Below are 24984 nucleotides of genomic sequence, written 5' to 3' on the forward strand. Positions count from 1 at the left end.
GATGAAGAAGCGGGAAATGAAGAGAATACAGGGGGGTTAAGAGACTTGGATGCAACCGAACGCCAAGCCGCATGGGCTCAAATAGGTGAAGGAATCTACAACCCGAGCAGCACAAAGAGCACCAAACTGAGGGACCCGCTATACCGCTACATCCACAGGCTCCTCACGTACTCGCTGAACCAACGCCATGACAGTAGTGGCGTTGTTGGGTTGAAAGATTTGGTTGTCCTTCACTGCATCCACAACCAGAAGCCTCTCGATGTTCCTTACTTCCTACTGCGAAACATGCACTTGAACCGCCTTGCCTCTGCTCCTACACCAATCTTCTTCGGGGGATGGGTGTACCGTCTTTTCAAGCACTTCACGAATATCCCAAGGTCCTTCGAAAGGAGTCCATGGTCGGGACGGGTCGATTATCATATTTGCCGAGCCATGAACTTGCTTTATGAAGCGGAGGACGGGACGGTGAGCTTTCAGAGGACGCAAGGCTACGCATGGAACCCGCAGGAGGCTCTAGTTCTTCATGCACCACCTCCACATTTCCAATACCCACCCCAAGGCGATCCGGGTCAATCCTCCTCTCAAGGAGGCGGTTTTCCTAATTTTCAAAGTTTACATGATCTTTTGCAGGAAAACCTTATGTGCACCAGGAACACCTACAACCTCGCCAACAACACATACCACCGGGTTGGAGCTATCGAGCGCAGTGTCAACGATATACAAGACGATATCGGTAGCATCCGGGAGTACATGGCGAGGCAAGGGGGTGGAGGTGATGGTAGTGATGAAGACATGGAGTAGGAGGCTGGGAGGAACAAGGGGCTGGCTGGTGATGAGCCCACAGGTTTGATTGCCCTTCTTATCCATCAAACAATTTATGGCCTGCGTGCCAGTTGTCGAACAATTTACTTTCCCTAACTACTTTTTATCTTTATTTTGTTTTTATTTTATGTTTGGATAATGTTTGACAATGGTAAGTTAGGATGGTTTGTGCTTGGTTGGATGGTATTGAATGATTAAACAGGTGCAATGCGAGGGTTAGAGTGCTAAACATTAGCACTTGCAGCCCTAGGATGAAGAAACGGGGAGAAAAACCTATTTTTTCGGGCTAACAGACTGTCCACACGGGGACGTGTCCAGCCGACACGCCCCCGTGTCCATCTCCCAGATCTGCTGTTTGGCTACTGACCTGCAATTTTTTGCCCGACACGTGGCCGTGTTCACCCAACACGCCCCCGTGTTCACCTTCTGTAAGTTTTTCGTTACTGGCAGTTCACCACGGGGCCGTGTCCAATGGACACGGGGCCGTGTCCAGACTGCCAGTAACACAAATCTTTGCTTTTTAACACACTTTTATACATTTTAATCACCAAAAAAATATTGTTTTTGGACACATTGAGGACAATGTGTAATTTAAGTGTGGGGGGATGCTAAAACCTTGAAATTTTGCAAAATCCTAAACACAAGCCTTACACAAAACTCTATTGGAACCGTTAAACACCCCAAATTTTTTCAAAAACTTTTTCATTTTTTTATTTACTTGTCTTAGTTTAAGTTGGGAAGAACAAGTCTAAAAAGGTTATATTTTTACAAGTTTACAACCGATAGCGTCGTGATAAAAAAGGAACCAACATAAGAAAATTATGAAACGGCATAACAAATCTAGTTTAAAATTCGATTATATATGCTTGGTCACATTAAAAACCCATTCCCATAAAAGTGAGTTTTGAGCCTTTATTGAGCATAAAAATACACATATTTAGATTAAATGCTCATTTTTCGTTTCTTGTGTGAATAGCCGCTCGGTCCTTACAAATCTAGAACTTGCCACGACGATACATTCCCGGTCCTTACCAACTTAAACCCAAGTAAGTAAATGATGGAGGCATTAGGACTAACCATTTTTCTTTCAAAACCATTATTTTTCATTTTTTTTTATCTACCCAAAATCCCCCTAGATAGCCCCTTTGAGCCTAAACCTTTCATTTCATTACCCCAAAAACCATTTTTACCCACCAAAAACCTTTTTCATTTTTTTCCCCTTTATTTTAGTAACAAGCTCGGTTTTTCGTCAACTTACCCTTTCAAGTGACATCAAAAAAAAAAAAAAAAAAAAAAAAAAAAAAAAAAAACTAGATGATGAAGTCAAAAACAAACAAAAGCTACAAAAGCTTGTTTGAAGAAATACTTCAAAAATAATAAGTCACTAAAAACAAGGTATTCTACGAAAACCGACACTTGTTACGATTTTCGCCCTTTTTACTAACCACTAACCAACCACCCACCTTTAAACCCAAGCCTTCACCCCAAAAGTCCTCTTGATATTTACAAAGGTAAAAAGTTAAAAAGGAGGAGGATTGATTGCTTGGCAAGCCTATGGAAGACGTAAGTTCCGTGCCGCTCTCGAGTGATTCACTAAAATATACACCTTCGGCCGAGTGTTGAGTGATCTCCCGTAAGGTATGTGAACTTGTATATAAATGGAATTTTAATAAGGCATGTTATGCCCAACTAAGTAGTTTATCTTGTGAAAAGTTCAAAATAAATCATAACGAATAGGATTGTAAATAACTAAAAATAAAACCTATAAAAACCTTGGATTCCCGACACTCTAGGACAAGCTAAAAAAACTTCTCTTCTACCTATTCCATTTGGGAGTGTAAGCCACATTTAAAGAGTTTTGCTTGAGGACAAGCAAAAGTTCAAGTGTGGGGGTATTTGATGTGTGTAAAATGCAACATATAAAACACATCAATTAAGGCATAAAACTAACCCTTTTTAAGTACTAATGTTGGAAAAAGAGTGTTTTTGTCTTCCTTTTGTATTTTCAGGATGAAATGAGCTCAAAATCACAAAAGAAGCAAAAAGACCACTAATTCTACCATAAATACAAGAAAAGGAACAAAAGTAGACTGCTCGGACCCTCAACGGCACCTTCCAAGGCAAAAAGAAGGAAACAGAGTCTGAACATGCCCCGTGTCCAGCGAACACGGGGGCGTGCCCAGGAAGCAGCAGAAAAGACAAACCAGTAGAAGCTTCCATTGCCCACCACGGGGCCGTGTCCAGCGAGCACGGGGGCGTGGTGAAAGTACAGCAGGCGCATTAATTGTAATTCGCAATTACAATTAATGAAGAGAGAGAGTGTCAGGCGGGCACGGGGCCGTGTCCAGCGGACACGGGGCCGTGTCCAGCCTTCTGTTCAGCCTATAAATAGAGGAGCTTGGCTTCATTCTCTCTCATCCCTTGGCACACCACCTCTCTCACACTTCATCCACCACCCACCACCACCATAATACCATCATCCACCACCATCATCCATTGTCCATCGTAGAGTGTGTGAGTCGTCTCGGGATCCAAGATTGATCGTAAGAGTTCTTGACAATCAAGGCCATGTTTGCCTAAGTCTCTTACATCACTTGGTGAAGACAAGTGTTTAGTATAATACTTTTTATTTTTAATCTTTTGCACTTTTTATTTGGTTTTGTATTAATGACTTTAATAACTAGTTACTTATGTTGAAGGTGATCTTTCCTTATCGTTTGTCTGTGGTGTCTTGGCGTTATTTTACTGTCTATATAAAATAAAAGATTTTCACCATTCATATCTCCACGGTCTATATGGAGGTATGTTGGCTACCTGGTCGGGGGTTAAGGGAACGGTTTGGTAAGGGTCTTGCCCTTGTTCAGCGTTTAGAGGTCCTGCTTGGGACCTGGGTCAAATTTAGTAGGATCTCCTTCAATGCCCATAGGTATTGGATGGCGGGGATCCAAACTCTTTGACCCCCTCATAAGTTAACTACTATTAATACTATAACCCGGCTATTTAGGACTGTATCCCTGCTGACTCAGACTACTTAGCCGAGGGTAACGTCACCGCCAAAAGCGGGGCCTACCATAATTTGCATTAATAACTTAATTCATTATCTTTCAATAATCCGACCCTTTAGGATTGTATCCTTGCTGACTCAAACTACTGGGTTGAGGGTAACGTCGCCTTCAAAAGAGGGGCCTACTACAATAACTAAGATAATCTCTTAAACAAGTGCAAAAGTGCGAAAATAATCAAAGGTTATACTAATACACGTGTCGGAACCAAGTGATTCATCTTGTCTATCTGTTTTTATTTTATTTTTATTTTCAGCATTTAGTTAGTTTTTATTTTTCTTAGTTTAAAACATTTTTCTAACCTTTTTGATTTGATTAGACGTTGAAGATAAACCGGTATTAAAAGCTCTTGTGTCCTTGGACGACCTCGGTATCTTACCAACACTATACTACGTCCACGATGGGTGCACTTGCCCATATGTGTGCTTAGTGTTAGTAAATATCGTGCTTTATAAATTTAAAACTTGGCTAAAAGTGTAAAAAGGGCTTAAATATATATCTAAAAACATATATACACTAACACGCATCAAGTTTTTGGCGCCGCTGCCGGGGACACAAGGATTTTAAGAAAGCTTAAAATCGACGGCCTAATCAGTTTTTCAAAACCTTTTCAAAACGCGCGCATTTTTCTGCATTTTAGTTTAGTTTTGCATTTACAGTAGCCTGAACACGGGGCCGTGCTCACTGAACACGCCCCCGTGCTGCATATTTTTAGAGTAGATACCCAGATACAGAGTCTGAACACGGGGCCGTGTTCACTGAACACGCCCCCGTGCTCAACGTGACCAGTAAATTTAATTAAAACGCCCAGATACAGTCCCTGAACACGAGGCCGTGTTCACTCAACACGGGGCCGTGTCCAGCTTCTGTTTCCGTCTTATTTTTGTTTTCTGGTCCCGAGACTCAGTTGTGATCTGTTGAGTGATTCTTATGGATCAATACTCAAAAGGTTACAACTACACCTATGATGAGGATGATTATAGGGGTAATTATTGCACTAATTGTCGTAACACACGCTCGGTTCAATATAATACTTCATATCAACCATCCAATTCATACAACCATTATGAGGAGCCCAGGTACGAGCCATCAACTTCATACACATCCTATGAAGACCAAAGGTATGAACCTCCTCCCTCATACTCATATTTTGATGAACCAAGGTATGAGCCTTCATACTCATACTTTGAAGATTCAACATATGAGCCACCACCTTCATACTCTTATTATGAGGAACCATGGCGTGAACAACCCACCTCATATGAGTACTATGAAGAACAAAGCTTCGACCCTTATCCATCATATATTTACAATGAAGAACAATGGTGTGAACCATCTACTTCATATGAGTATTATGAGGAACCTAGGATCGAGCAACCGGATTCAAGCTTTGAGGATCCAAATTCTTTCAATCTCACCGAAGTGACTAATAGGATATTAGAACACATTAAAACTATCGAACGTTGTATAAAAGAATCTCGCGCAAGGGAAGAGGAATCCCGCGTAAGAGAAGAGCTAAAAAATGATAATAACGTAGAGATAGTTGAAAGTGTAAAAATGGAAGAACAAGAAAGTGAAAAACCGACACATGAGTTAAACAACGAAAATGGTGAGTCCGTTAATGTTAAAATTCAAGAAGAGTCTAATTTTGAAGAAATTAACCTCTTGTCACCTACTTTCGAAAATCATTGTTTAATAACACCTCATGCCAAGTTTTTAAAAGAGTTAAACACTAGTGCTAAAATCAAAGACTTAGTAAGCGTTAAGTTAACTAATGATCAAACCTCGCTAATAAAAGAAGACCCTTTTGAAATTAACATCACACCGGTTCCATGTTTCTTTCAAAATTCATTTATTAGTAATATCACCATTGATAAAGATCTTTGTGTTAACATAATGCCTAACTATATTTTTGAAAAATTAAGTGTCAGTGATTTTACTCCACTTCAAATACCCATTTTTCTATCCGATCGGAAAGTAATGAAATCAATCGGTGTAGTTGAAGATGTTTTGGTTCAAACAAATCAAATGGTAATCCCAACCGACTTCGTCATCCTAGATGACGCCCCCTTAGTCTTGGGAAAACCTTTTGTACAAACTCATAAAGCTTTGAAAAACCGGAAGTACAACAATCTACCTCTTCAATTAGGGGCATTCAAAAGGAGCATAGATCTTGAGCGCTCAATGAAATATCCTTTTGGCAACAATGACCCCCTAATTGAAGATGAAGCTGAACCACCCGATACAACCAACGAAGAAGACCACTTTGTCGAAGAAGAGATAGCCATAGAACAAACTTTTAAGGTTCTTGATCTAGATGAGCCACAAAATAAGGTGTCTTCTAAAGACCCACCCATTGAGCTCAAAGAACTTCCTAAAGGTTTGGAATATGCTTTTCTAGGCAAAAATGGTAGTTTACCCGTAATTATTTCATCTAAATTAAGTAATATAGAAAAAGAAAAATTAGTTAACTTACTTAAAAAACACAAAAATGCAATCGCTTGGAAGCTTGTAGATATTAAAGGAATAAGCCCTTCCATGTGTACGCACAAAATTTTAATGAATGATGACTACAAAACGGTAATCAAGATAACAATGTTGAGTTTATTGGTGGACGAGGGGCCTGACTGAATATAGATGTGGCACTACTTGATCAATTGGTTATGGGTAAAACTATTGAAAATTTGGTTGCAGATGGACTAATGGTGAAGAAAAAGGAAGTACAAGCCCGGATCCTGATAGGGACGGATCATGTGGGACCCGCATAACGACCATTTAATGTACGTTGTTATTAATTATTACTAAACTTCATAACAAAAATTTTAGCATATACCTTTCATATGAGCTATAAAATTTCTTTTAATCAATTATATTTCTATTGGTTTATTTGAGAAAAAGAAGCATGTGTATACTGATCTAGGCACTTGAAATGGTGCTTATTGTTGATTTTTATTCTGATAAGTTTCTTTTTCTGTAATTTAGATGCTAATTATCTATGTTGTAGGTGGATATTAATCTATCAAATGCTACGTGGACCCGGGCATGTTGTTCCTAGCAAAGCATCAACAGGTACGAATGTGGGTGGTATTCATGTCGGGTTGGCGGCTTAAATTGGTGAACCCGAGTGAACTATTGATTCCCGCGAGTGAACTCTCACAGCATATCAGGTGGTTGCAATCCTCATAAAATGTCACTTGTTCTGTGGAGAACAATATAGAAGTCGACATGATAACGTGTTAAAACTGGATGGGTCAGGTTAGGTTGGCCCACCACCCACCAACATTTTATTTTCCTTTCGAGTACAATGCCATTTTCGTCCCCTAAGGTTTGGCCGATTTTGCGACTTTCGTCCAAAGGTTGGTTTTTTCCGCATCTGGATCCAAAAGGTTTGAAATCTTGCCTTTTTCATCCGGCTTGTTAACTCTATCCATTTTTCTCCATTAAGTCAGAGGCATTTCCGTCTTTTTTGCTAACTTAAAAGGAAATTCAGTCTTTTTCACTTTATGTAAAAAGACCAAATTGCCCTTTAAGTTAACAAAAAAGACGGAAATACCCCTGACTTAACAGAGAAAAATGGATGGAGTTAACGAGCCGGATGAAAATGGCAAAATTTCATACCTTTTGGACCTAGATGCGTAAAAACAAACCTTTGGACGAAAGTCGCAAAACTGGCCAAACCTCAGGGACGAAAATGGCATTTTCCTTTTTCATGAATTTTATATATTACTGATGTACTAAATAGCTATATTAATATTTTTGAAAAGAGGGTTTTAAGATTGTAACAATTTAAATACATTTCGGTTCACTTGTAACGCGTTTCAGTTCTTAAACTCTCCTACGTGTACTTCTTTTCTCAAGTACTGCCGGAATGGAAGCGAGTGGAACTAGCAACATGAAATTTTCCATGAACGGTTGTATCTTAATTGGGACATTAGATGGGGCTAATGTGGAAATAAGGGAAGAAGTTGGAGAAGATAATTTTTTTCTTTTTGGTGCTCAAGCCCATGAGATAACCGGGTTACGGAAGGAAAGAGCCGAGGGAAAGATAAACCAAAATTATCTATTTACCCCTTCTTTTAATCTTAATGTTCTCGAATGGTATCTGAAGAAACACTGACCTTAAGGGTAAGCTCCGACTAGGACTTCAACTCTTTGGCGATCCGAACAGTTGACTGCAAAACAGAACACTGTTAGGACTCATTACAGGAATGTGGTTATTCCTGTAACCACCCTCCGGCGTGAGAATAAGTCTCGGTTTGGGAGAAAGTAAGAATGTAGAGAGAAGAAGAGTAAACGAGAGCAAGACGATCATACCTTAGATGTTTACCTCTATTTATAGTTTATCATTACGGTTTCCCTTAACTTAGGATGGGCTCTGATAAGTTAGGGATTTGCATGAGCTTCCCAAAAGATTGGGGACCTGGTTACATGGTTTATCCATGCAGAATAGAACATTCTAGAATAAACGTTTATAATTAAAAATTTGTGATAAAATAATAGGTAATGACCGGGTCGGTTTAGCCGATCCGGGTCATACCTCGTCATGTCCCCCAGTCCAAAGTTATGAAGTAAAATTCATGAAATTGGACTAAAAAAGGAAAATCAAAATTTTCCCTTTGAGTGTAAGTTTCTCGAGTGGGGTTCCGTTATGCTTTTTGAAAAATGGCGGCGACGGGAAAAGATGTCACAGTTAAGTCATCATTAGGATGACAGTTGTACCTCCCCTGTCTTGACACGCGTTCCCACCCGTTTGCCTTTTTGAATTCGAAAGGTTGCATCCCCTATAAATAGGTGTTCCGTTTAGGGTTTGGGATTTCATTTCCTTCCTTTGTTCACCGTTACTTCCTTCAACTTCTTGAATCTAAAAATGGCCTCAAAGACCGGCGAATCTTCTTCTTCTGCCCCAGCAAGCTCTGATACCCTATGGTAGTGTTTGGTATGCAGGAATGAGAGGTGGAATGAAATGGATAATTACGAGGGAATGAAGAAAAGGGTGTTTGGTTGGTCAATGGAATGGAATCACCCATTCCAAAATGCATTCCATTCCCTCAAAATCATTCCTTCCATCCCCCATGTTTTTTTTCCATTCCATCCCCTCTTGCATCATTCATCAACAACACCACAACCCACCACCTTCGCCACAACCCACCACCACCACCACCGACGCCATCGCCGCCACCCGCCACCCGCCACCACCTCACCCCGACAGCCACCGCCGCCGCCGCCACCCACTCGCCACCGTTATTACCCACACTTGAGACCAACCGCCAACGACACTCGCCGCCGCCGCCCACCACCATCGTCGACGCCACCACCACCGCCACCACCAACCGCTGCCGCCACCACCAACCCGCCACCTCTGATGCCACCCACCACTAACGGCCACCTTACCACCACCACCACTCGTCGTCTCCGCCGTACCGCCACTCGCTGCCACCACCACCACCCATCGCCGCCGCCGACATCCACCACCGCCACCTATAACCACCCACAATCACTACCACCGACCACCACCACCACCACCACTCACCGCTGATTTTATTACTCTGTTTTTCTTGCCTATCGAACAATACACAATAATAACTCATTCCATTCACACATGGTAACCAAACAAGACATGGAATGGTAATGATCCATTGCATTCCCTCGTCCATTCCATTACCTCGTCCATTCCATTCCTTCGTTTATTCCATTACCCCATACCAAACAGACCCTATATGTCAAATGGGGGCAGACTTCATTCAAAATCTTATTCAGGATTACGATATTAGGGCGGAGTGGAATCCGGTATTGCCGTTGAAGACAGACATGACATTTCCGTTGAAGAAAGGTGAAATCACTCTATTTAGTGATTTTTTTCAAGTTTTGCAACTTCCGATTGCCGATCACCAAGTTCTGTAAGTTGGTTCTTGACCATTATCCCATCCACATTTCCCAACTACATTCGTTAGGGTTGGTTAAACTCCGACAGTTTGAGTTTGCCTGTATTGCCTTAGGGCATATCCCTGAACTCATCGTTTTTAGGGCTTTTTACGTCCTTGTATGGAAATCCCCCTTTTTTACCTTCGACAGAAGGGACACCGATGTATCTTGCTTGAGGGATAATCCTACCAGTTTTAAGGATAAGGACTGGAAGAAAAAGTTCTTCTATATCGATGCCGGTGTCGTTCCTGGAGAAATGCATTGGAGAAAGATGGGACCGAAGGACAAAGTTAATGACGAAGGTCCCCCAAAAGATGCTTACGTGGCCAACGCTTTTTATACGAAATTATGTGGGCGCCCTTCCGAGTACACGGTAATCCCGGAGGGAGCTTTGGTGATGGCGGGAATGAGCCTGTTATGGCGTGATATAAAGCTGTATCCTTCTTTCCGGAGGGATGATGAAGGTATGTAGCTTTTTTGGCTTTGCATATGTTTTGCCAACTGTATAAACTAACATGTGTACATGTCACAGGTAAATGGAGTTTGTTTGACTTTGTGGATCCTCCGCGGAACGCTGCTTTAAGGGTTGCGGACCGCGTGCTTGGCGAACAGGAACCAGATGTTCTGAAGATTCACTTGGAGTAGTTTTTGCTGCCAGCTGTGCCGGCGGACCCGACTGTTTATATTTCTCAACCTCCCCCCAGTGGAGGAAGTAATGTTGCTGCCATAAAGAAGAAACCGATCCGGGTAAAAGTCACCGGGAGGAAGTACATGGCTGTGGGGGGCGCTACTTCCTCGGTTGGCGTGACTGCACCCGCTGGGAGTGCTGCTGTTACTGCTGTTGAGTTGACAAGTCTGAGCCGCGTGTCGAAAAAACGCAAGACTTTTACTGTACCTGCCCTGACTGCTTTTGAGGCTATGCAAGCCACTTATGCCTTACCCCTTGGTAAGTAATTTTGTCTGTGGGTGTTATTGTGGACTTTGTGTTCTATGTTGCTGAAAATCTGATTTCACACAGGTTCTACTGCTGGGGTTCAGCTTGAGGGTGTGTTCTCTGCCCCCATTGACATATGTGGGAATTATACCTTCCGCCGCTGGCGAACCCAGCCTTTCGGATCTTATATCGCAGGAAAGTGCTGTCGTTGATGTTAGTTGTCCTATGCCACCGCCCATGCCTACAACTGCTGTGACCATAACAACTAGTATGGTATCTACACCGCTGCCTTCAAGTGTTACTACCTCCTCCTTATTCGACTCTCCACTTAGCATTTTTTCTGCAACCGAGAAAGAGATGCCTACAGTGTCCGCTGCTCACGAGGCACCAGTGTCAGGGATGCCGCCATGAGTGATGTTGGGGGATCAAGCAGCGGAATTGCTGATGATGGAGCCCGTTTGGGTGATGATCTTTATTTGCCTACCATCAACTGGGATCCCAAGATGCAAGATAAACGCTACCAGCCCAGGTGGAAAATTGCCGAGTCTTCGAGATTGATTTTTCCCCCAGTGATTCAGCACTGGGTTGAGCGGGCATACCCCCCGGCTGAGTCATCGTATGTTGAGGGGTTAAACAAAGAAAATTTGATGAATTCCACTATGGTGGATTCCGTTAGTCAGCCCCGGAGGCTTGTAGAGATCCGGCGTAGGTGGATGCATGATAACAACGAGCTCCACCAAGCGCGGGCTGCTATTCAGTAGCTGAAAGATGAGAAGTACCGCTCGGAGAGTCAACTCCAAGCTGTTGGGTTGAGGGAGAGCAAGTTTTTATCGGAGAAAAATAAGGTAGAAGATGACTTGAAGCAGGTGACTACCAATCTTGCTGAGGAGAGGATCTTATGGGCTCGTGATATAGCGGAGAAGGATCGGGTCCTTGCTCATGCTAAAACTGTTCAAGAAGAATTGGAGCGTAAAGCTGTTACAGAAGCCCAAAAGGTAAGATCTGAAATGTCTGCTCAGATGGAAAAGTTCTGAATTGACACTGATTTTGTGTCTCAGGTGTAGGAGCGGTACCAGGCTTTAACTGTTGAGGTAGAAGCGTCTAACGCTAAGGTTCAGGTGAAACAGGTTGAGCTGGAGGAGCGGGAAGCACGGCTTAGGGAGGTTCAACAATAGTGTGATTCCCTTGTTTCCGAGAGAAACAAATTGGTTGAGTCTTCCGCCACCCATCAGGCACGCCTTAAGGAGGCGAAAATGCTTTGGAACAAACAAACGCCGAGGTTGACAGCCTGACGAGCCAGTTGGCTGAATTACGACGTGACAGGAATTGGCTGATAACCAATGGCCTAGGTGGGGCGTTTGAATATCTTCGTCAATCGGGGTCTTTTACGGCGTTATTGGACCGCCTCTCTTCCGCAGCTTATTAGTCCGGCCATCATGATGGTGTTTACCAGGGCTACTTTGAGTTCCAACAATCAGAGAGGATTACTCCCGCGTTCCACACAACAAGGGGCAAACTTAAGGGAGATATGGCGGATGCTCTTGAAGCGGCGTGCAATGAGCCGCTGACCGCGTATGCTGATTTGATGGATAAAGTAAATGAAGTTGGCGTGGACTCCTTACGCCTAATGTTGGACCCAGTGGAGGAGTCGGAAGAGGAATAAATGTTTTTATTTTGTTTGTTATGTACACTGTCAAAACTTTTAAACTTGTATAAATGAAGCTATTTTTTCCAAATTTGGTAATTCGAAAAGATGAGTCGGAAGTGCTATAAGCAAAGGCTTTCCAAAATTTTCCGACGCTTAGATGCAGCCGACAGTTTAATTCATCTTCAAATTCCGGTAACGGATGAGATGATTAACGAAATGGAGGTGAACTCCGATGATGCTTTACCCCGGGTTAGCCGGTCCTACAAAAGTGTCATATATGAGGAACCTTCAAAAGTTGATGCAGGCGTGGCTTCACTAACAGCTGACACTATGATGGGAGCCTTTCCCCCTGATCGTGTCTAACGTTGTGGGTTGGTATACGAACGATGCCGCGGTGGTCGTTCCGGTGCAAACCTGGTTGATGATCAGGATGTGGTGGCTTTTCCGGTGGACGAGGAGAATGTCGATGACTTGATCGTTGACCCTCATCCGTTGGAATGTTATGGTGTGGCATTGTACACCCCTGCAGAGGTGAGAGCAATGCTTTCCAAGAAATAGATATTTAGAACATGTTCGTTTTTTGGTTCCCGTATGTTGGTATTTAGCAACAGGGACAAGTACTTGGTTTTTTTGCAAGATAGTTGTATGTATTTATTACCAAAATATCTATCTTTTTTGTAGTGGTTAATGTATCTATTACCAAGATACCCACTCTTAGCGCTGTATATTTTTTATCCTTCGACTTATATATGAAAAATATTTCGTGTCCAGTATGCTTTTTTACCGTTATATGCAGTTTAAATGTGATGGTAATTGTTTGTACCGTAAAGTGCAGTATGAATGCGATGGTAAATTTTATTGTTTATGTAAGTAATGAGGAAAAATAATAAAAAGGAAATAACTTTTATTAACTCAATACTTAGAAGAAAAGAGAGACATCGTTAAAGATGGATTACACTTGTTTGTAAAAGAAAAAAACGATCAAACCCGCCGTTAGGGGCAAGGTTTTACATATAACACTTTTTCAATTGAGCCGCGTTCCAGCTGCGTGAGACCGTGGTGCCATCTAGTCTGGACAGGCGGTAGGCTCCTTTGCCAAGGTCTTCTTGGATGATGTAGTGACCTTCCCAGTTGGGTCCCAGTTTGCCTGAGGGTTCCGCTCTACTAGCTTCATTATCGTGCATGACGTACTCGCCTTCCTTGAAGGTATGCTGAGCCACACGCTGATTATAGTATTTTTCCAGAGTTTTCTTGTACGTTGCCTCGTTGATAGTGGTTGCCTCGCGCCGCTCTTCCAATAGATCTAGGCCTTCCCTTAGGAGCCGTTCATTGTCATTATCAGTAATGAGGCGCCGTAGCGAGGGTAATCCAACTTCCGTGGGTATCATTGCTTCCGTGCCATAGGTTAGGCTGAAGGGGGTTTCATTGTTACTTGTCTTGGGCATTGTTCTATGTGCCCAGAGGACATTTGGCAGTTCTTCCACCCAAGAGCTTCCTTCATAACCTAACCTTCTTTTTATACCATCAAGCAAACTCCTATTTTCCTTCTCCACCTGGCCGTTTCCCTGAGGATGTGCTACCGATATAAAGATTTGTTGAATCTGAAGTTCTGCACACCAATCTTGCAAGACCCTGTCGGTGAATTGCGTTCCATTATCACTCACCAAGTATAGAGGCAGTCCGAATCGGCACACTATGCGCTCTCGTAGGAACTTTTTGGCGTTTTCAGCAGTTATTTTATCCAAAGGTTTGGCTTCAACCCACTTGGTGAAGTAGTTGATTGCCACAATTAAATACTTTAGCTTTCCGGGAGCCAGCGGGAATGGCCCCACAATATCGACTGCCCACTTTTGAAAAGGCCACGCCGCTGTGACCAGAATCAGATTGTTCTTGGGGCGGAACGTTTGGGGAGCAAACTTTTGACAACTACGGCACTTTCTAAGTTCGTCTACCGCGTCTTCATGCATCCCGTGCCAGTAGTATCCGGCATTGTGGATTTTGGCTACAACCGCCTGGGGTCCAGCGTGAATGCCACATATACCGGCGTGTATTTCTTGGATTAAGTATGTTGCTTCCGCTGGGACACACACCGCAATAGTGGTCCCAAGTATGATTTCCTGTACAGGATACCATTGTTCACTTCATATTGCAGCGCCTTGGTTTGGATCTTTTGGGCTTCGCCTCTGGCGGGAGGTAGTTCTCTCTTTGTGAGGAACTTTAGTATTGAGGTGTACCAACAGGGTTCTTCCGCTGTGATGGCGGAAACCTCCCGGGGTTCAATGGAAGGTGTTTGCAATGTTTCTACCTTTACTTCTCGTTCCATACCCGAGGTAGCAAGTTTGCTCAAGGCTTCTACTATTTGGTTTTTTCCTCTGTGTACGTGATTGATCGTGACACTGTCAAAGGAAGCTATGAGCTCCTTGGTCTTAGCCAAATATTTTGCCATTGATTCGTCCTTGGCTTCATAAGTTTCATTCACTTAGTAATTGACTAGCAGAGAGTCAACATATGCGTCGACCCTTGTTGCTCCCATAGATTGGGCCATTCTTAAGCCCGCGAGTAGCGCTTCATATGCTGCTTCGTTATTGGAGCATTCAAAGTCAAACCGTAAGGCGTACATCAGCCTTATTTCATCTGGGCTTATCAACATGAGACCTGCCCCGGACCCTTTTCCGCTGGATGATCCATCGATGTATAACTTCCAGGTTTGCCTGGCTGTGCTGGACTCCGGTATGTCTTAGATCGCGGGGTCCTGTATTACTTCTCCATCAGGGATCTCAGCCAAGAAATCGGCGATTACCTGCCCCTTAATTGATGTCCGCTTTCGGTATTCGATATCTAGAGCTCCTAACTCAATTGCCCATTTAGCCAATCTTCCGGAGATCTCTGGCTTGTGCAAAATTTGCTGTAGCGGGTAATTTGTTAAGACCTGTACGCGATGCCCTTGAAAATATCTTCTGAGTCGCGGGTAGCGTGGACTAGTGCCAGTACCAACTTTTCAAGTGTTGGATACCGCGTTTCGGGTCCCGTCAGAACTCGGCTGATGTAATATATAGGTGTTTGTTTCCCATCTCTTTCCACCATGAGTACCGCGCTTACCGCGTTGTAAGCTGCCGCCAGGTACATTTTGAGTAGTTCTTCTGGGTATGGCACTGTCAACATGGGTAGTTTCTCGATGAAACGCTTCATGTCTTGCAGGGCTTCTTCCGCTTCGCTGGTCCATTTGAAGTTTTACTTGTTAAGGCAATCTTTCAATGTCTTTATAAATGGCAAAGATCTCTCGACGTGTCTTGCCAGGAATCTGTTTATGGCCACTAGTCGCCCATTTAACGCTTGTGCCTCTTTCAAAGTCCTGGGGGAGGGCATCCGCGTTATGGCGGCTACTTTTTCTGGGTTAGCTTTAAAGCCGTCCCGGGTGACCACCACCCCCAAGAACTTGCCTTCTTCTACCCCAAATGAGCATTTCTTGGGATTGAGCTTAATGTTGTATTCTTTGAGCTTTTGGAAGGTTTCTTCAATGTCTTCAAGCATTTGTTTTTCTTCTCTGCTCTTGATTACCAAATCATCGACATATACTTCCAAATTCCTGCCGATTTGCTTTTCGAAAGCCTTATTTATGAGGCACTGGTAAGTTGCCCCGGCGTTTCGAAGGCCAAAAGGCATTTTAGTATAGCGGAAAATGCCCACATCGGTGTGGAATGCCGTTTTTCCTCGTCTTCTCTTGACATTTTGATCTGGTGGTAACCCTTATAGGCGTCTAGAAAGCACTTGTACCTATAAGGGACCAGAGAGTCAACCTTGAAGTTCATTTCTGGCTGCGGATAGGCGTCTTTGGGGAATGCTTTGTTCAAGTCTTTGAAGTCGATGCACATCCGCCATGTACCATCTGGTTTCTTTACCATTACAGGGTTTGATACCCAAGTGTCATACTTTGTTTCCCTAAGTATTCCAGCTTCCACCAGCTTTCGTACTTCTTTGACTACCGCTGTTTTTCGGTCAGGAGCCATGCTCCGTTTACCTTGTGCGACCGGTTTAATGCCCGGGAGTGTGGCTAACTTGTGCTCTGCCTTATCCCGGGGTATTCCAGTCATATCAGAGTGCTCAAAGGCGAAGATGTCCGCATTCCTTCTCAGCAACTGTTTTAGGTTGTTTTTAACTTCAGGGGAAAGACTATCCCCTATTGTCACTGTTTGCTCTGGATGGCGTGTGCTTAGTACCCACCTTTCTGGGCCAATAGCTCCGGTAGGCCCTTGTCGGCATCTTTTGGTATCCAATACTTCTCCCAGTTTATCCCGGTATACCGTTGTAATACCCCGCAGGGTTGGGAACTTCATGAACCCACGGGCCGTAGAGACTATGGCATCCAGTTTTCCCATGGTAAACCTTCCGATGATCACATTCTGGTAAGACTCAGCGCGTACCACAAGGAATGTGAGGAGTATGGTTCTTTCACTGGATCAACCTTTTCTCCAGTGAAGCCTTTAATAGGGGCGTGTGCTGACTCAAGCAGTCTTCTGTCTTCTGGTTGCATTCTATTGAAGCAATGCTCGTAGATGATATCTTCGGAACTCCCGGTGTCTACCAGGATCTTCCTCATATTATAATCACCTACCGCAGCGGATATGATTAGTGCGTCAGTGGTGAGGTGCAAATCTTCCACGCGTGGATCGACTGTCATGGTTGCCAGCATCCAGGGTTCGAGCATGGAGAAACTCCGTTTAGCCCCTTTCCCTTATCGGCGTACACCATGTTTAGCTCTCGCTGTCTCTTACCCACCCCTTTATCATTTTCTTTTTTGATTGGAGGCGGGCCCTGTTTTATATCTCGCACCAGATGAGCCAACTTACCCGCCTTCACGAAATACTCGATCTGCTTCTTTAATTGAAAACAGTCGTTGGTATCATGGCCGCTCCCTTTGTGGTATTCACAGTAATTGCTGGTGTCTTTGTTGGGAGTGTTCTTCAACGGCTTTGGAGGATTAAACTTGAGGTTTTCAGAGGCCAGGATCTCTGCCGGCGTTTTGCTCAAGTTAGGGAAGTCGGATCGCGGTTTAGAAGAGGACTCGTTTCTTGAGTAGGTGTTTCTGGACCTATCATACCGCGAGTCTGTTCTATCACTCTTTTGGTATCGGTCTCCTCTACCTTTACCTTTGGAGCTCCGCTGCTCTCGGTCATCCTGCCTTTTCTGAGCCTCCTTCTTTCTGTTAGCCGCGTGACTGGCTGCAACGGTCTTTTCTTGTGTAACTTACACCTTGGCTATCCTCAGGATTTCGTCTATGGTGGGAGGTACGCCATCCCTCCCATAAAGTGTTCTTAACAACTCGTCGTCATTTACTCCTTGTAGGAAAGCTCCACACGCTAGATCATTTGTGACACCTGGGATTGCCAAGCTTTCTTTGTTGAATCTAACGATGAAATTCTCCGCCGTTTCATTGTCTCGCCGACGAATGTGCAAGAGTTCATTTCGATCCTTTGTGTGCCTTCTCTGTTGGCTGAATTGCAACGTGAATTTGGCCTCTAGATCTTCAAAGCTATCGATTTCCCCGACGGGCAGGCTATCCCACCACACCCGGGCTGCTCCTACCAGTGTTTGGACAAACATCTTACACCAGAGGGCATAGGCCAACAGGCTACTTCCCCAGCGCTCTTGAACAGGTTGAGATGGTCATTAGGGTCACCTAGACCATCGTACTTGCCCACAGTTTGAGGCATCTTGGGTTTATCCTTAATTGGAGCTTCAGGTATTCTTCTGGTGAATTTAGACTTGAAAGTAGCGTCCACTGGTTTGTAAGGTCTAGTGAGATCATCTTCTTCAACGTTAATGGATTGAATTACATGGGTCGCTCCGCCCTAGCTGGTTCCTTAGACAATAGGGGGTTGAGCCGGGGTGATGTTCAGTGTAGGGCTAGGGCCTACGCCTGGAGTAAAACGAGGCCTAGATGCATTTCCTCTGTCATACACAGGTTCCGCTGTTGGCGGGGTCTGACTGTAAGCCGGCTGGGATGTTGGAAAAGTCCACGAAGGTGGCATATAAGCCGCGTATGGCGACTGCTGAGCATAGCCTTGCGCCGCCCTCTGGGGAGTGTATGTTGGAGTGTTGTATGGAGGTAAATATCCGTATGGGGGCGCGTAATAGTATCCTGGGAAGTAAGCTTGATTTCCTGGCGTAACCGGGGCGTTCATGATCCCTGCAGGCATGACAACTGGCTGATGTGGTGGAGTGGATAACGCCGTCGTTAGTGCTGCCGAGTATAAAAGCGGCATGGCGTATGTTACCGATGGCTGATAGTATTGGGCCAGGTTCGTCTGTGGTGCTATATACATGGGCTTGCAGATGTGATAACCAGCATAGTGCTATGACGTATAGTCTGTGCACTCATGGGTGACGCCGGGGTGAAGACATTAACGGCTGTGGTAGTTGGTTCCGCGGACCGGAACTGCAAGGAGGTGTATGGGAAGAGATTTGCTGTTGTCGTCCCAGAAGAGACATCAGAGGTGCCTGCAAAACCTGGTGGTGGTACTTCCGCCTCAAATTCCAGGTCTAGCGACCTGGTCACAGCAGGTGAAGCTGGCATGGTGGTAATAGGGTTCGTTTCCAGCAATGGGTTGCTGGTTGCCATTGCCTGACTTGGTGTTACTGCCGTGTCCTGATCGCTTGCCATTGGGTTCAGTCTTGTTGTTGTTACCGAAAGTTCCCACGGATGGCGCCAATGAAGAAACACTAACCTTAAGGGTAAGCTCCGGCTAGGACTTCAACTCTTTGGCGATCCGAACAGCTGACTGCAAAACAGAACACCGTTAGGACTCGTTACAGGAATGGGGTTATTCCTGTAACCACCCTCCGACGTGAGAATAAGTCTCGGTTTGGGAGAAACTAAGAATATAGAGAGAAGAAGAGTAAACGAGAGCAAGATCATCATACCTTAGATGTTTACCTCTATTTATAGTTTATCATTAGGGTTTCCCTTAACTTAGGATGGGCTCCGATAAGTTAGGGATTTGCATGATCTTCCCAAAAGATTGGGGACTTGGTTACGTGGTTTATCCATGAAGAATAGAACATTCTAGAATAAACGTTTATAATTAAATATTTGTGATAAAATAATAGGTAATGACCGGGTCGGTTTAGCTGATCCGGGTCATACCTCGTCAGTATCTTCATCGAGTTAATGTGTATTATTTTTTTTTGTATACAGTTTCTGCTCGACGCCCGTTTTGAAGAAGTAAAGGAATATGTTAGAAGTGGTGTGTTTGGGACTTATGACTATGATGAATTAATAGGATCTTTAGAAGGTAATGAAGGCTTTGGTCGTGGAGACTACTTCCTTGTTGGGAAAGACTTCCCGAGTTATATAGAATGCCAAGAAAAGGTCGATGAGGTGTATAGAGACCAAAAGGTCGGTTCAAAATCTTCTACAATAAAATCTTGTTTAACCATTGTTGTGGTGTACACTACGATAAAAAGTTGTTTTAGTTTTCCATTGCACAATTGCACAAACACATATACATGTCTGGATCGCGGGTCATGTAATTAGATTCTTTTATCAGATGTAAGTATTAATACACTTTTCTTATTATTAAATGTAATTTTAATATTTAGTTACATATTTAAGTGATAATAAAATAATACAAAAAAATTGTTAAATATTATTTATTAATCAATTATTGATTATTGATTATGGATTGGAGCTTCATCACTACACCCTTTTGATGACGGGAGAGTGAGAAAAAAGTGCATCTACGTGATTTTCTCAGTAGAACACACGTACCGCATACTCTAAGACAGTAACTATTTGATGGCCCTCAGTAGGTGAATATTATTGTGATCCGGTTGAGGTGGCCAAGACGACGAAATAAGGTATTATATAACTAATTACATAGACAATAATACATAGTATCGTATATTTATATAATTATAATTTATAAAGATATTAAACAAAGAACATAAAGTATAAGCCGATGCCAGAGAGGTCGTCCCACTTGTACCAGAATCTTTTGGGGAAGGTTCTTATTCCTCGTCGGTATATGTTTTTCCTTTTTCTATTTTTAATTAATTATTTTCAAATAAAAAACTGTAATTAAATCATGAAAACTCCTTATTTATGTTTGATATAAAAATAGGTTTTTTTTTAACTATTGATTGTTATTTACTTTAGTTTAGTAATTCGCTAACACTTGAGTAGTAACTCTATATATAAATTTTATGTCGAATGTTTGTCTTTAAAATAATGTGTGTTGAGAAGGACTTTGGTCATTGCTGTTTTTTATTTTATTGTAACTAGGTTTAAAGAAGTTCGTCGTGTTGCGGCGAATCTCTTTTGTTATTTAGTCTGTGTTTATATGTGTTTTGAAATCACGACGAGCGTGTTGCGAACGAAACTGCTGACAAGAATAAAAAGAAAATGTAGAAAAAAAACACTAAAAGATAACCGAAAGAAAATCAACCAAAAAGTTGTATGGTAACGATGTTGTTCATATGAAACCCGTGGTCAGAGATGAGCAAATTGTTCTGGGTACCGGTTCCAAATTTGTCGAACTGAAAGATCTTAAGTACCAATTCGGTACCGTTTTTTACCTTCATATACCGGTACCGTAACCGATATTTTCGGTATCAGTGCCGATTCTGTATCGGTTGGCACCAAGCTCATCCCTACCCTTGAAACTAAAAAAAGAAAAAAAAATAAAAGTTGAAGAAAATCAACAAAAAAAAAGCTGTACGATACCATTGTTCGTACGGTAACCGTGATCAGGGATGAGCAAATGGTACCGGGTAGCAGCACTGAATTTCCCGAACCAAAACATTTCCAATATCAATTCGGCACCAACTTTTGGCTTTTTCTGTATTAGTGATGCGTGTGTAGTGTTATATAATTTAGATGTATATTTTAAGCCCTTTTTACACTTTTAGCCAAGTTTTAAATTTATAAAACACAATATTTACTAACACTAAACACACATATGGGCAAGTGCACCCATCGTGGACGTAGTATAGTGTTGGTAAGATACCGAGGTCATCCAAGGACACAAGAGCTTTTAGTACCGGTTTATCCTCAACGTCTAATCAAATCAAAAAGTTAGAAAAGGTTTTTAAACTAAGAAAATAAAAACTAACTAAATGCTGAAAAATAAAAATAAAATAAAAACAGATAGACAAGATAAATCACTTGGATCCGACTCGTGTATTAGTATAACCTTTGATTATTTTCGCACTTTTGCACTTGTTTAAGAGATTATCTTAGTTATTGTAGTAGGCCCCTCTTCTGAAGGCGACGTTACCCTCAACCCAGTAGTTTGAGTCAGCAAGGATACAATCCTAAAGGGTTGGATTATTGGAAGATAATGAATTAAGTTATTAATGCAAATTATGGTAGGCCCCGCTTTCGGCGGTGACGTTACCCTCGGCTAAGTAGTCTGAGCCAGCAGGGATACAGTTCTAAATAGCCGGGTTATAGTATTAATAGTAGTTAACTTATGAGGGGGTCAAAGAGTTTGGATCCCCGCCATCCAATACCTATGGGCATTGAAGGAGATCCTACTAAATTTGGCCCAGGTCCCTTGCAGGACCTCTAAACGCTGAACAAGGGCAAGACCCTTACCAAACCGTTCCCTTAACCCCCGACCAGGTAGCCAACATACCTCCATATAGACCGTGGAGATATGAATGGTGAAAATCTTTTATTTTATATAGACAGTAAAATAATGCCAAGACACCACGGACAAACGACAAGGAAAGATCACCTTCAACATAAGCAACTAGTTATTAAAGTCATTAATACAAAACCAAATAAAAAGTGCAAAAGATTAAAAATAAAAAGTATTATACTAAACACTTGTCTTCACCAAGTGATGTAAGAGACTTAGGCAAACATGGTCTTGATTGTCAAGAACTCTTACGATCAATCTTGGATCCCGAGACGACTCACACACTCTATGATGGACAATGGATGATGGTGGTGGATGATGGTGTTATGATGGTGGTGGATGGTGGATGAAGTGTGAGAGAGGTGGTGTGCCAAGGGATGAGTTGAAATGAAACCAAGCACTCCTATTTATAGGCTGAACAGAAGGCTGGGCACGGCCCCGTGTCCGCTGGACACGCCCCCGTGCCCGTCTGACACTCTCTCTCTTCATTAATTGTAATTCGCAATTACAATTAATGCGCCTGCTGTACTTTCGCCACGCCCCCGTGCTCACTGGACACGGCCCCGTGGTGGGCAATAGAAGCTTCTATAGGTTTGTCTTTTATGCTGCTTCTTGGGCACGGCCCCGTGCTGGCTGAGCACGGGGCGTGTTCAGTCTTCTGACCTCTCTTTTCTGCTTGGGAGGATGCCGTTGAGGGTTCGGGCAATCCACTTTTGTTCCTTTTCTTGTATTTATGTTAGAATTAGCTGTTTTTTTGCTTCTTTTGTGAATTTGAGCTCATTTCATCCTGAAAATACAAAAGGAAGACAAAAACACTCTTTTTCCAACATTAGTACTTAAAAAGGGTTAGTTTTATGCCTCATTTGATGTAATTTATATGTTGCATTTTACACACATCAATTAGTGTCGGTTTTTACCTTCATGTACTGATACCGAATAGGGCCGTAACGGTATTTTCGATACCAGTACTGGTTCGATACCGGTTGACATCAAGCTTATTCCAACCCCTGATATTAAAAAAGGATTAAAGTTAAAAAGTAAAGAAAATAACTATTATTATAATATTAAAATAAGAGTTAAATGCTTGGTTGGTCCCTGTGGTTTTCAAAAATTGCAGACTTGGTCCTAGTGGTTTACAAATTACACGCGTGGTCCCAAAACTTGTCAAAAATGCACTCGGTTGGTCCTCAGCCCTAACATCAGTTAAATTTCTCAGTTAAGTACATGTTAAATGACCAAAATATCCTTCCTTATTAACAAACCCACTGCATCTTCATCACTATCATCATCTTCATCACCAACTATAAATTCATTTTATAACCCTAAGGCAGGCAACAGACCAGCCGCACACACACAAACCAGACACCCAACTCTCTCTGATGAGCTTCACCGGCACTGGCCGTATTCCGGCGAGGGACAGAGAGAGAGAGAGAGACTGAAGTGAGAGAAAGAGAAAGACATATGGAGATTGGTGATCGACGGCGGGGGATACTCGCTGATGTCTGGTTGTTCGGAGCCAGAAACGGGTGTTCATGGATGGTCACAGAGATTCGGACCTGAATCAACGGCATGGTGGTTCCGTTTGAGTGGCGGCGACGATGGTTGTTTGAGTGGGAGCAGATGAGGGTGATGCAGATGCAAATGATGATGGTGATGAAGATGATGATGGTGATGAAGATGATGTAGTGGGTTTTGTTAATAAGCAAGGGTATTTTGGTCATTTAACATGGATTTAACTGAGAAATTTAACTGATGTTAGGGCTGGGGACCAACCGAGTGCATTTTTGACAAGTTTTGGGACCACACGTGTAATTAGTAAACCGCTAGGACCAAGTCTGCAATTTTTGAAAACCACAGGGACCAACCAAGCATTTAACTCTTAAAATAATAAAAGTATTAAAAAACTATATATTATTATAATATTAAAATCACTATTCATCTCAATTCGTTTATTAATATACAGTAAACTAATAATACAAACAAATGAACAATAATAGTAACAGTAATTTAGAAAAATAATAATAACAATAGCAATAACAAGATATAAATAAGTAATTTTCATATTAGCATTATTAAATAACAAAAATAAAATATCACTTGTTGGCACCTTAGCTCAGAAGGTTTATCTGTTAGTAAAATACTTAAAACAGAACAAAGCTATCTTAACATCAAGATCATACTTTATATAATAACTAGTTTACAGACCCGTATATTATATGAATTGAATATTGAAAAATAATTTTATATATAATCATTACTAGGTTAGAACCCCGTGTATTACACGGGTTGATTAAATATATTTTTATATAATAAAAAAGTTACATCTTTAATTACCCGTGTATAACATGAGTTGAATAAGTACGTGTACTACACGGCTTGAATAAATATAATGTAATCAGTTAACACACACAGTCGTCAAAATACGTTTTTGGTAAAAAGAACTTTGATATACTATTTACATATTAGAACATTCTACTTTGTTTTTTTATTTTTCTATTATTAGGTTATAAACTTGTGTATTATAAAAGTCCATTAAATCCACTTATTTCTTCTTTCCCAATTCATGACCCATTGCTTTGTACCTAAATATTAGTTTTTATTCTTCCCTACTTAATACATGTTATCTCAATCAAGTAATCAAAACTAAAGAGGAAAACAATTACAAAAAATGATATGCACTTTTCAATTTGAATTCACATACAGAACTAACATGAGGCTATCAACCTGCAAATATGGCTTGTTTGGCATTTAGTCAGCGAAACGCGGACTGGATCTCTCCTCCGAGTGGATGTTAATAGCTCGGAATGAAAAGGGGCTTGCTCCACGTGAATGGCCCCATAAATTTAATAGATCCAATTGTGTTTGGACTACATCTCCGGTGAAAACAGAGGCAATTTTGCTTGGGTTTCAGGCAGTTTTGCGTTTGCACCACATCCCCATTCCATTTTGCGAGTC

General features: G+C 42.3%; 2 protein-coding genes and 1 long non-coding RNA gene across 3 annotated transcripts; 1 reads left to right on the top strand and 2 right to left on the bottom strand.

Annotated features, from left to right (window-relative positions):
- The first annotated feature begins 7020 nt into the window (after positions 1-7020).
- Positions 7021-7910, top strand: LOC118487580. The gene is made up of 2 exons (XR_004881938.1): positions 7021-7051; positions 7743-7910. It is a non-coding gene; the product is annotated as an uncharacterized LOC118487580 (long non-coding RNA).
- Positions 7911-13395: 5485 nt separating this feature from the next.
- On the bottom strand, positions 13396-16764 carry LOC110913648. Its single transcript, XM_022158470.1, has 3 exons — positions 16025-16764; positions 15683-15932; positions 13396-14505 (listed from the first exon to the last, which is right to left on the bottom strand). The coding sequence occupies exons 1-3, from the start codon at positions 16762-16764 to the stop codon at positions 13396-13398; spliced, it is 2100 nt and encodes a 699-aa protein (XP_022014162.1).
- A 298-nt stretch (positions 16765-17062) lies between these two features.
- Positions 17063-17989, bottom strand: LOC110913649. Its single transcript, XM_022158471.1, has 2 exons — positions 17637-17989; positions 17063-17477 (listed from the first exon to the last, which is right to left on the bottom strand). Exons 1-2 carry the CDS (start codon positions 17987-17989, stop codon positions 17063-17065), a joined length of 768 nt encoding a protein of 255 aa, XP_022014163.1.
- Positions 17990-24984: the final 6995 nt, after the last annotated feature.

This window comes from Helianthus annuus, chromosome 15 (genome assembly GCF_002127325.2).
Source record: "Helianthus annuus cultivar XRQ/B chromosome 15, HanXRQr2.0-SUNRISE, whole genome shotgun sequence".
In the NCBI taxonomy this organism is placed as follows: domain Eukaryota; kingdom Viridiplantae; phylum Streptophyta; class Magnoliopsida; order Asterales; family Asteraceae; genus Helianthus; species Helianthus annuus.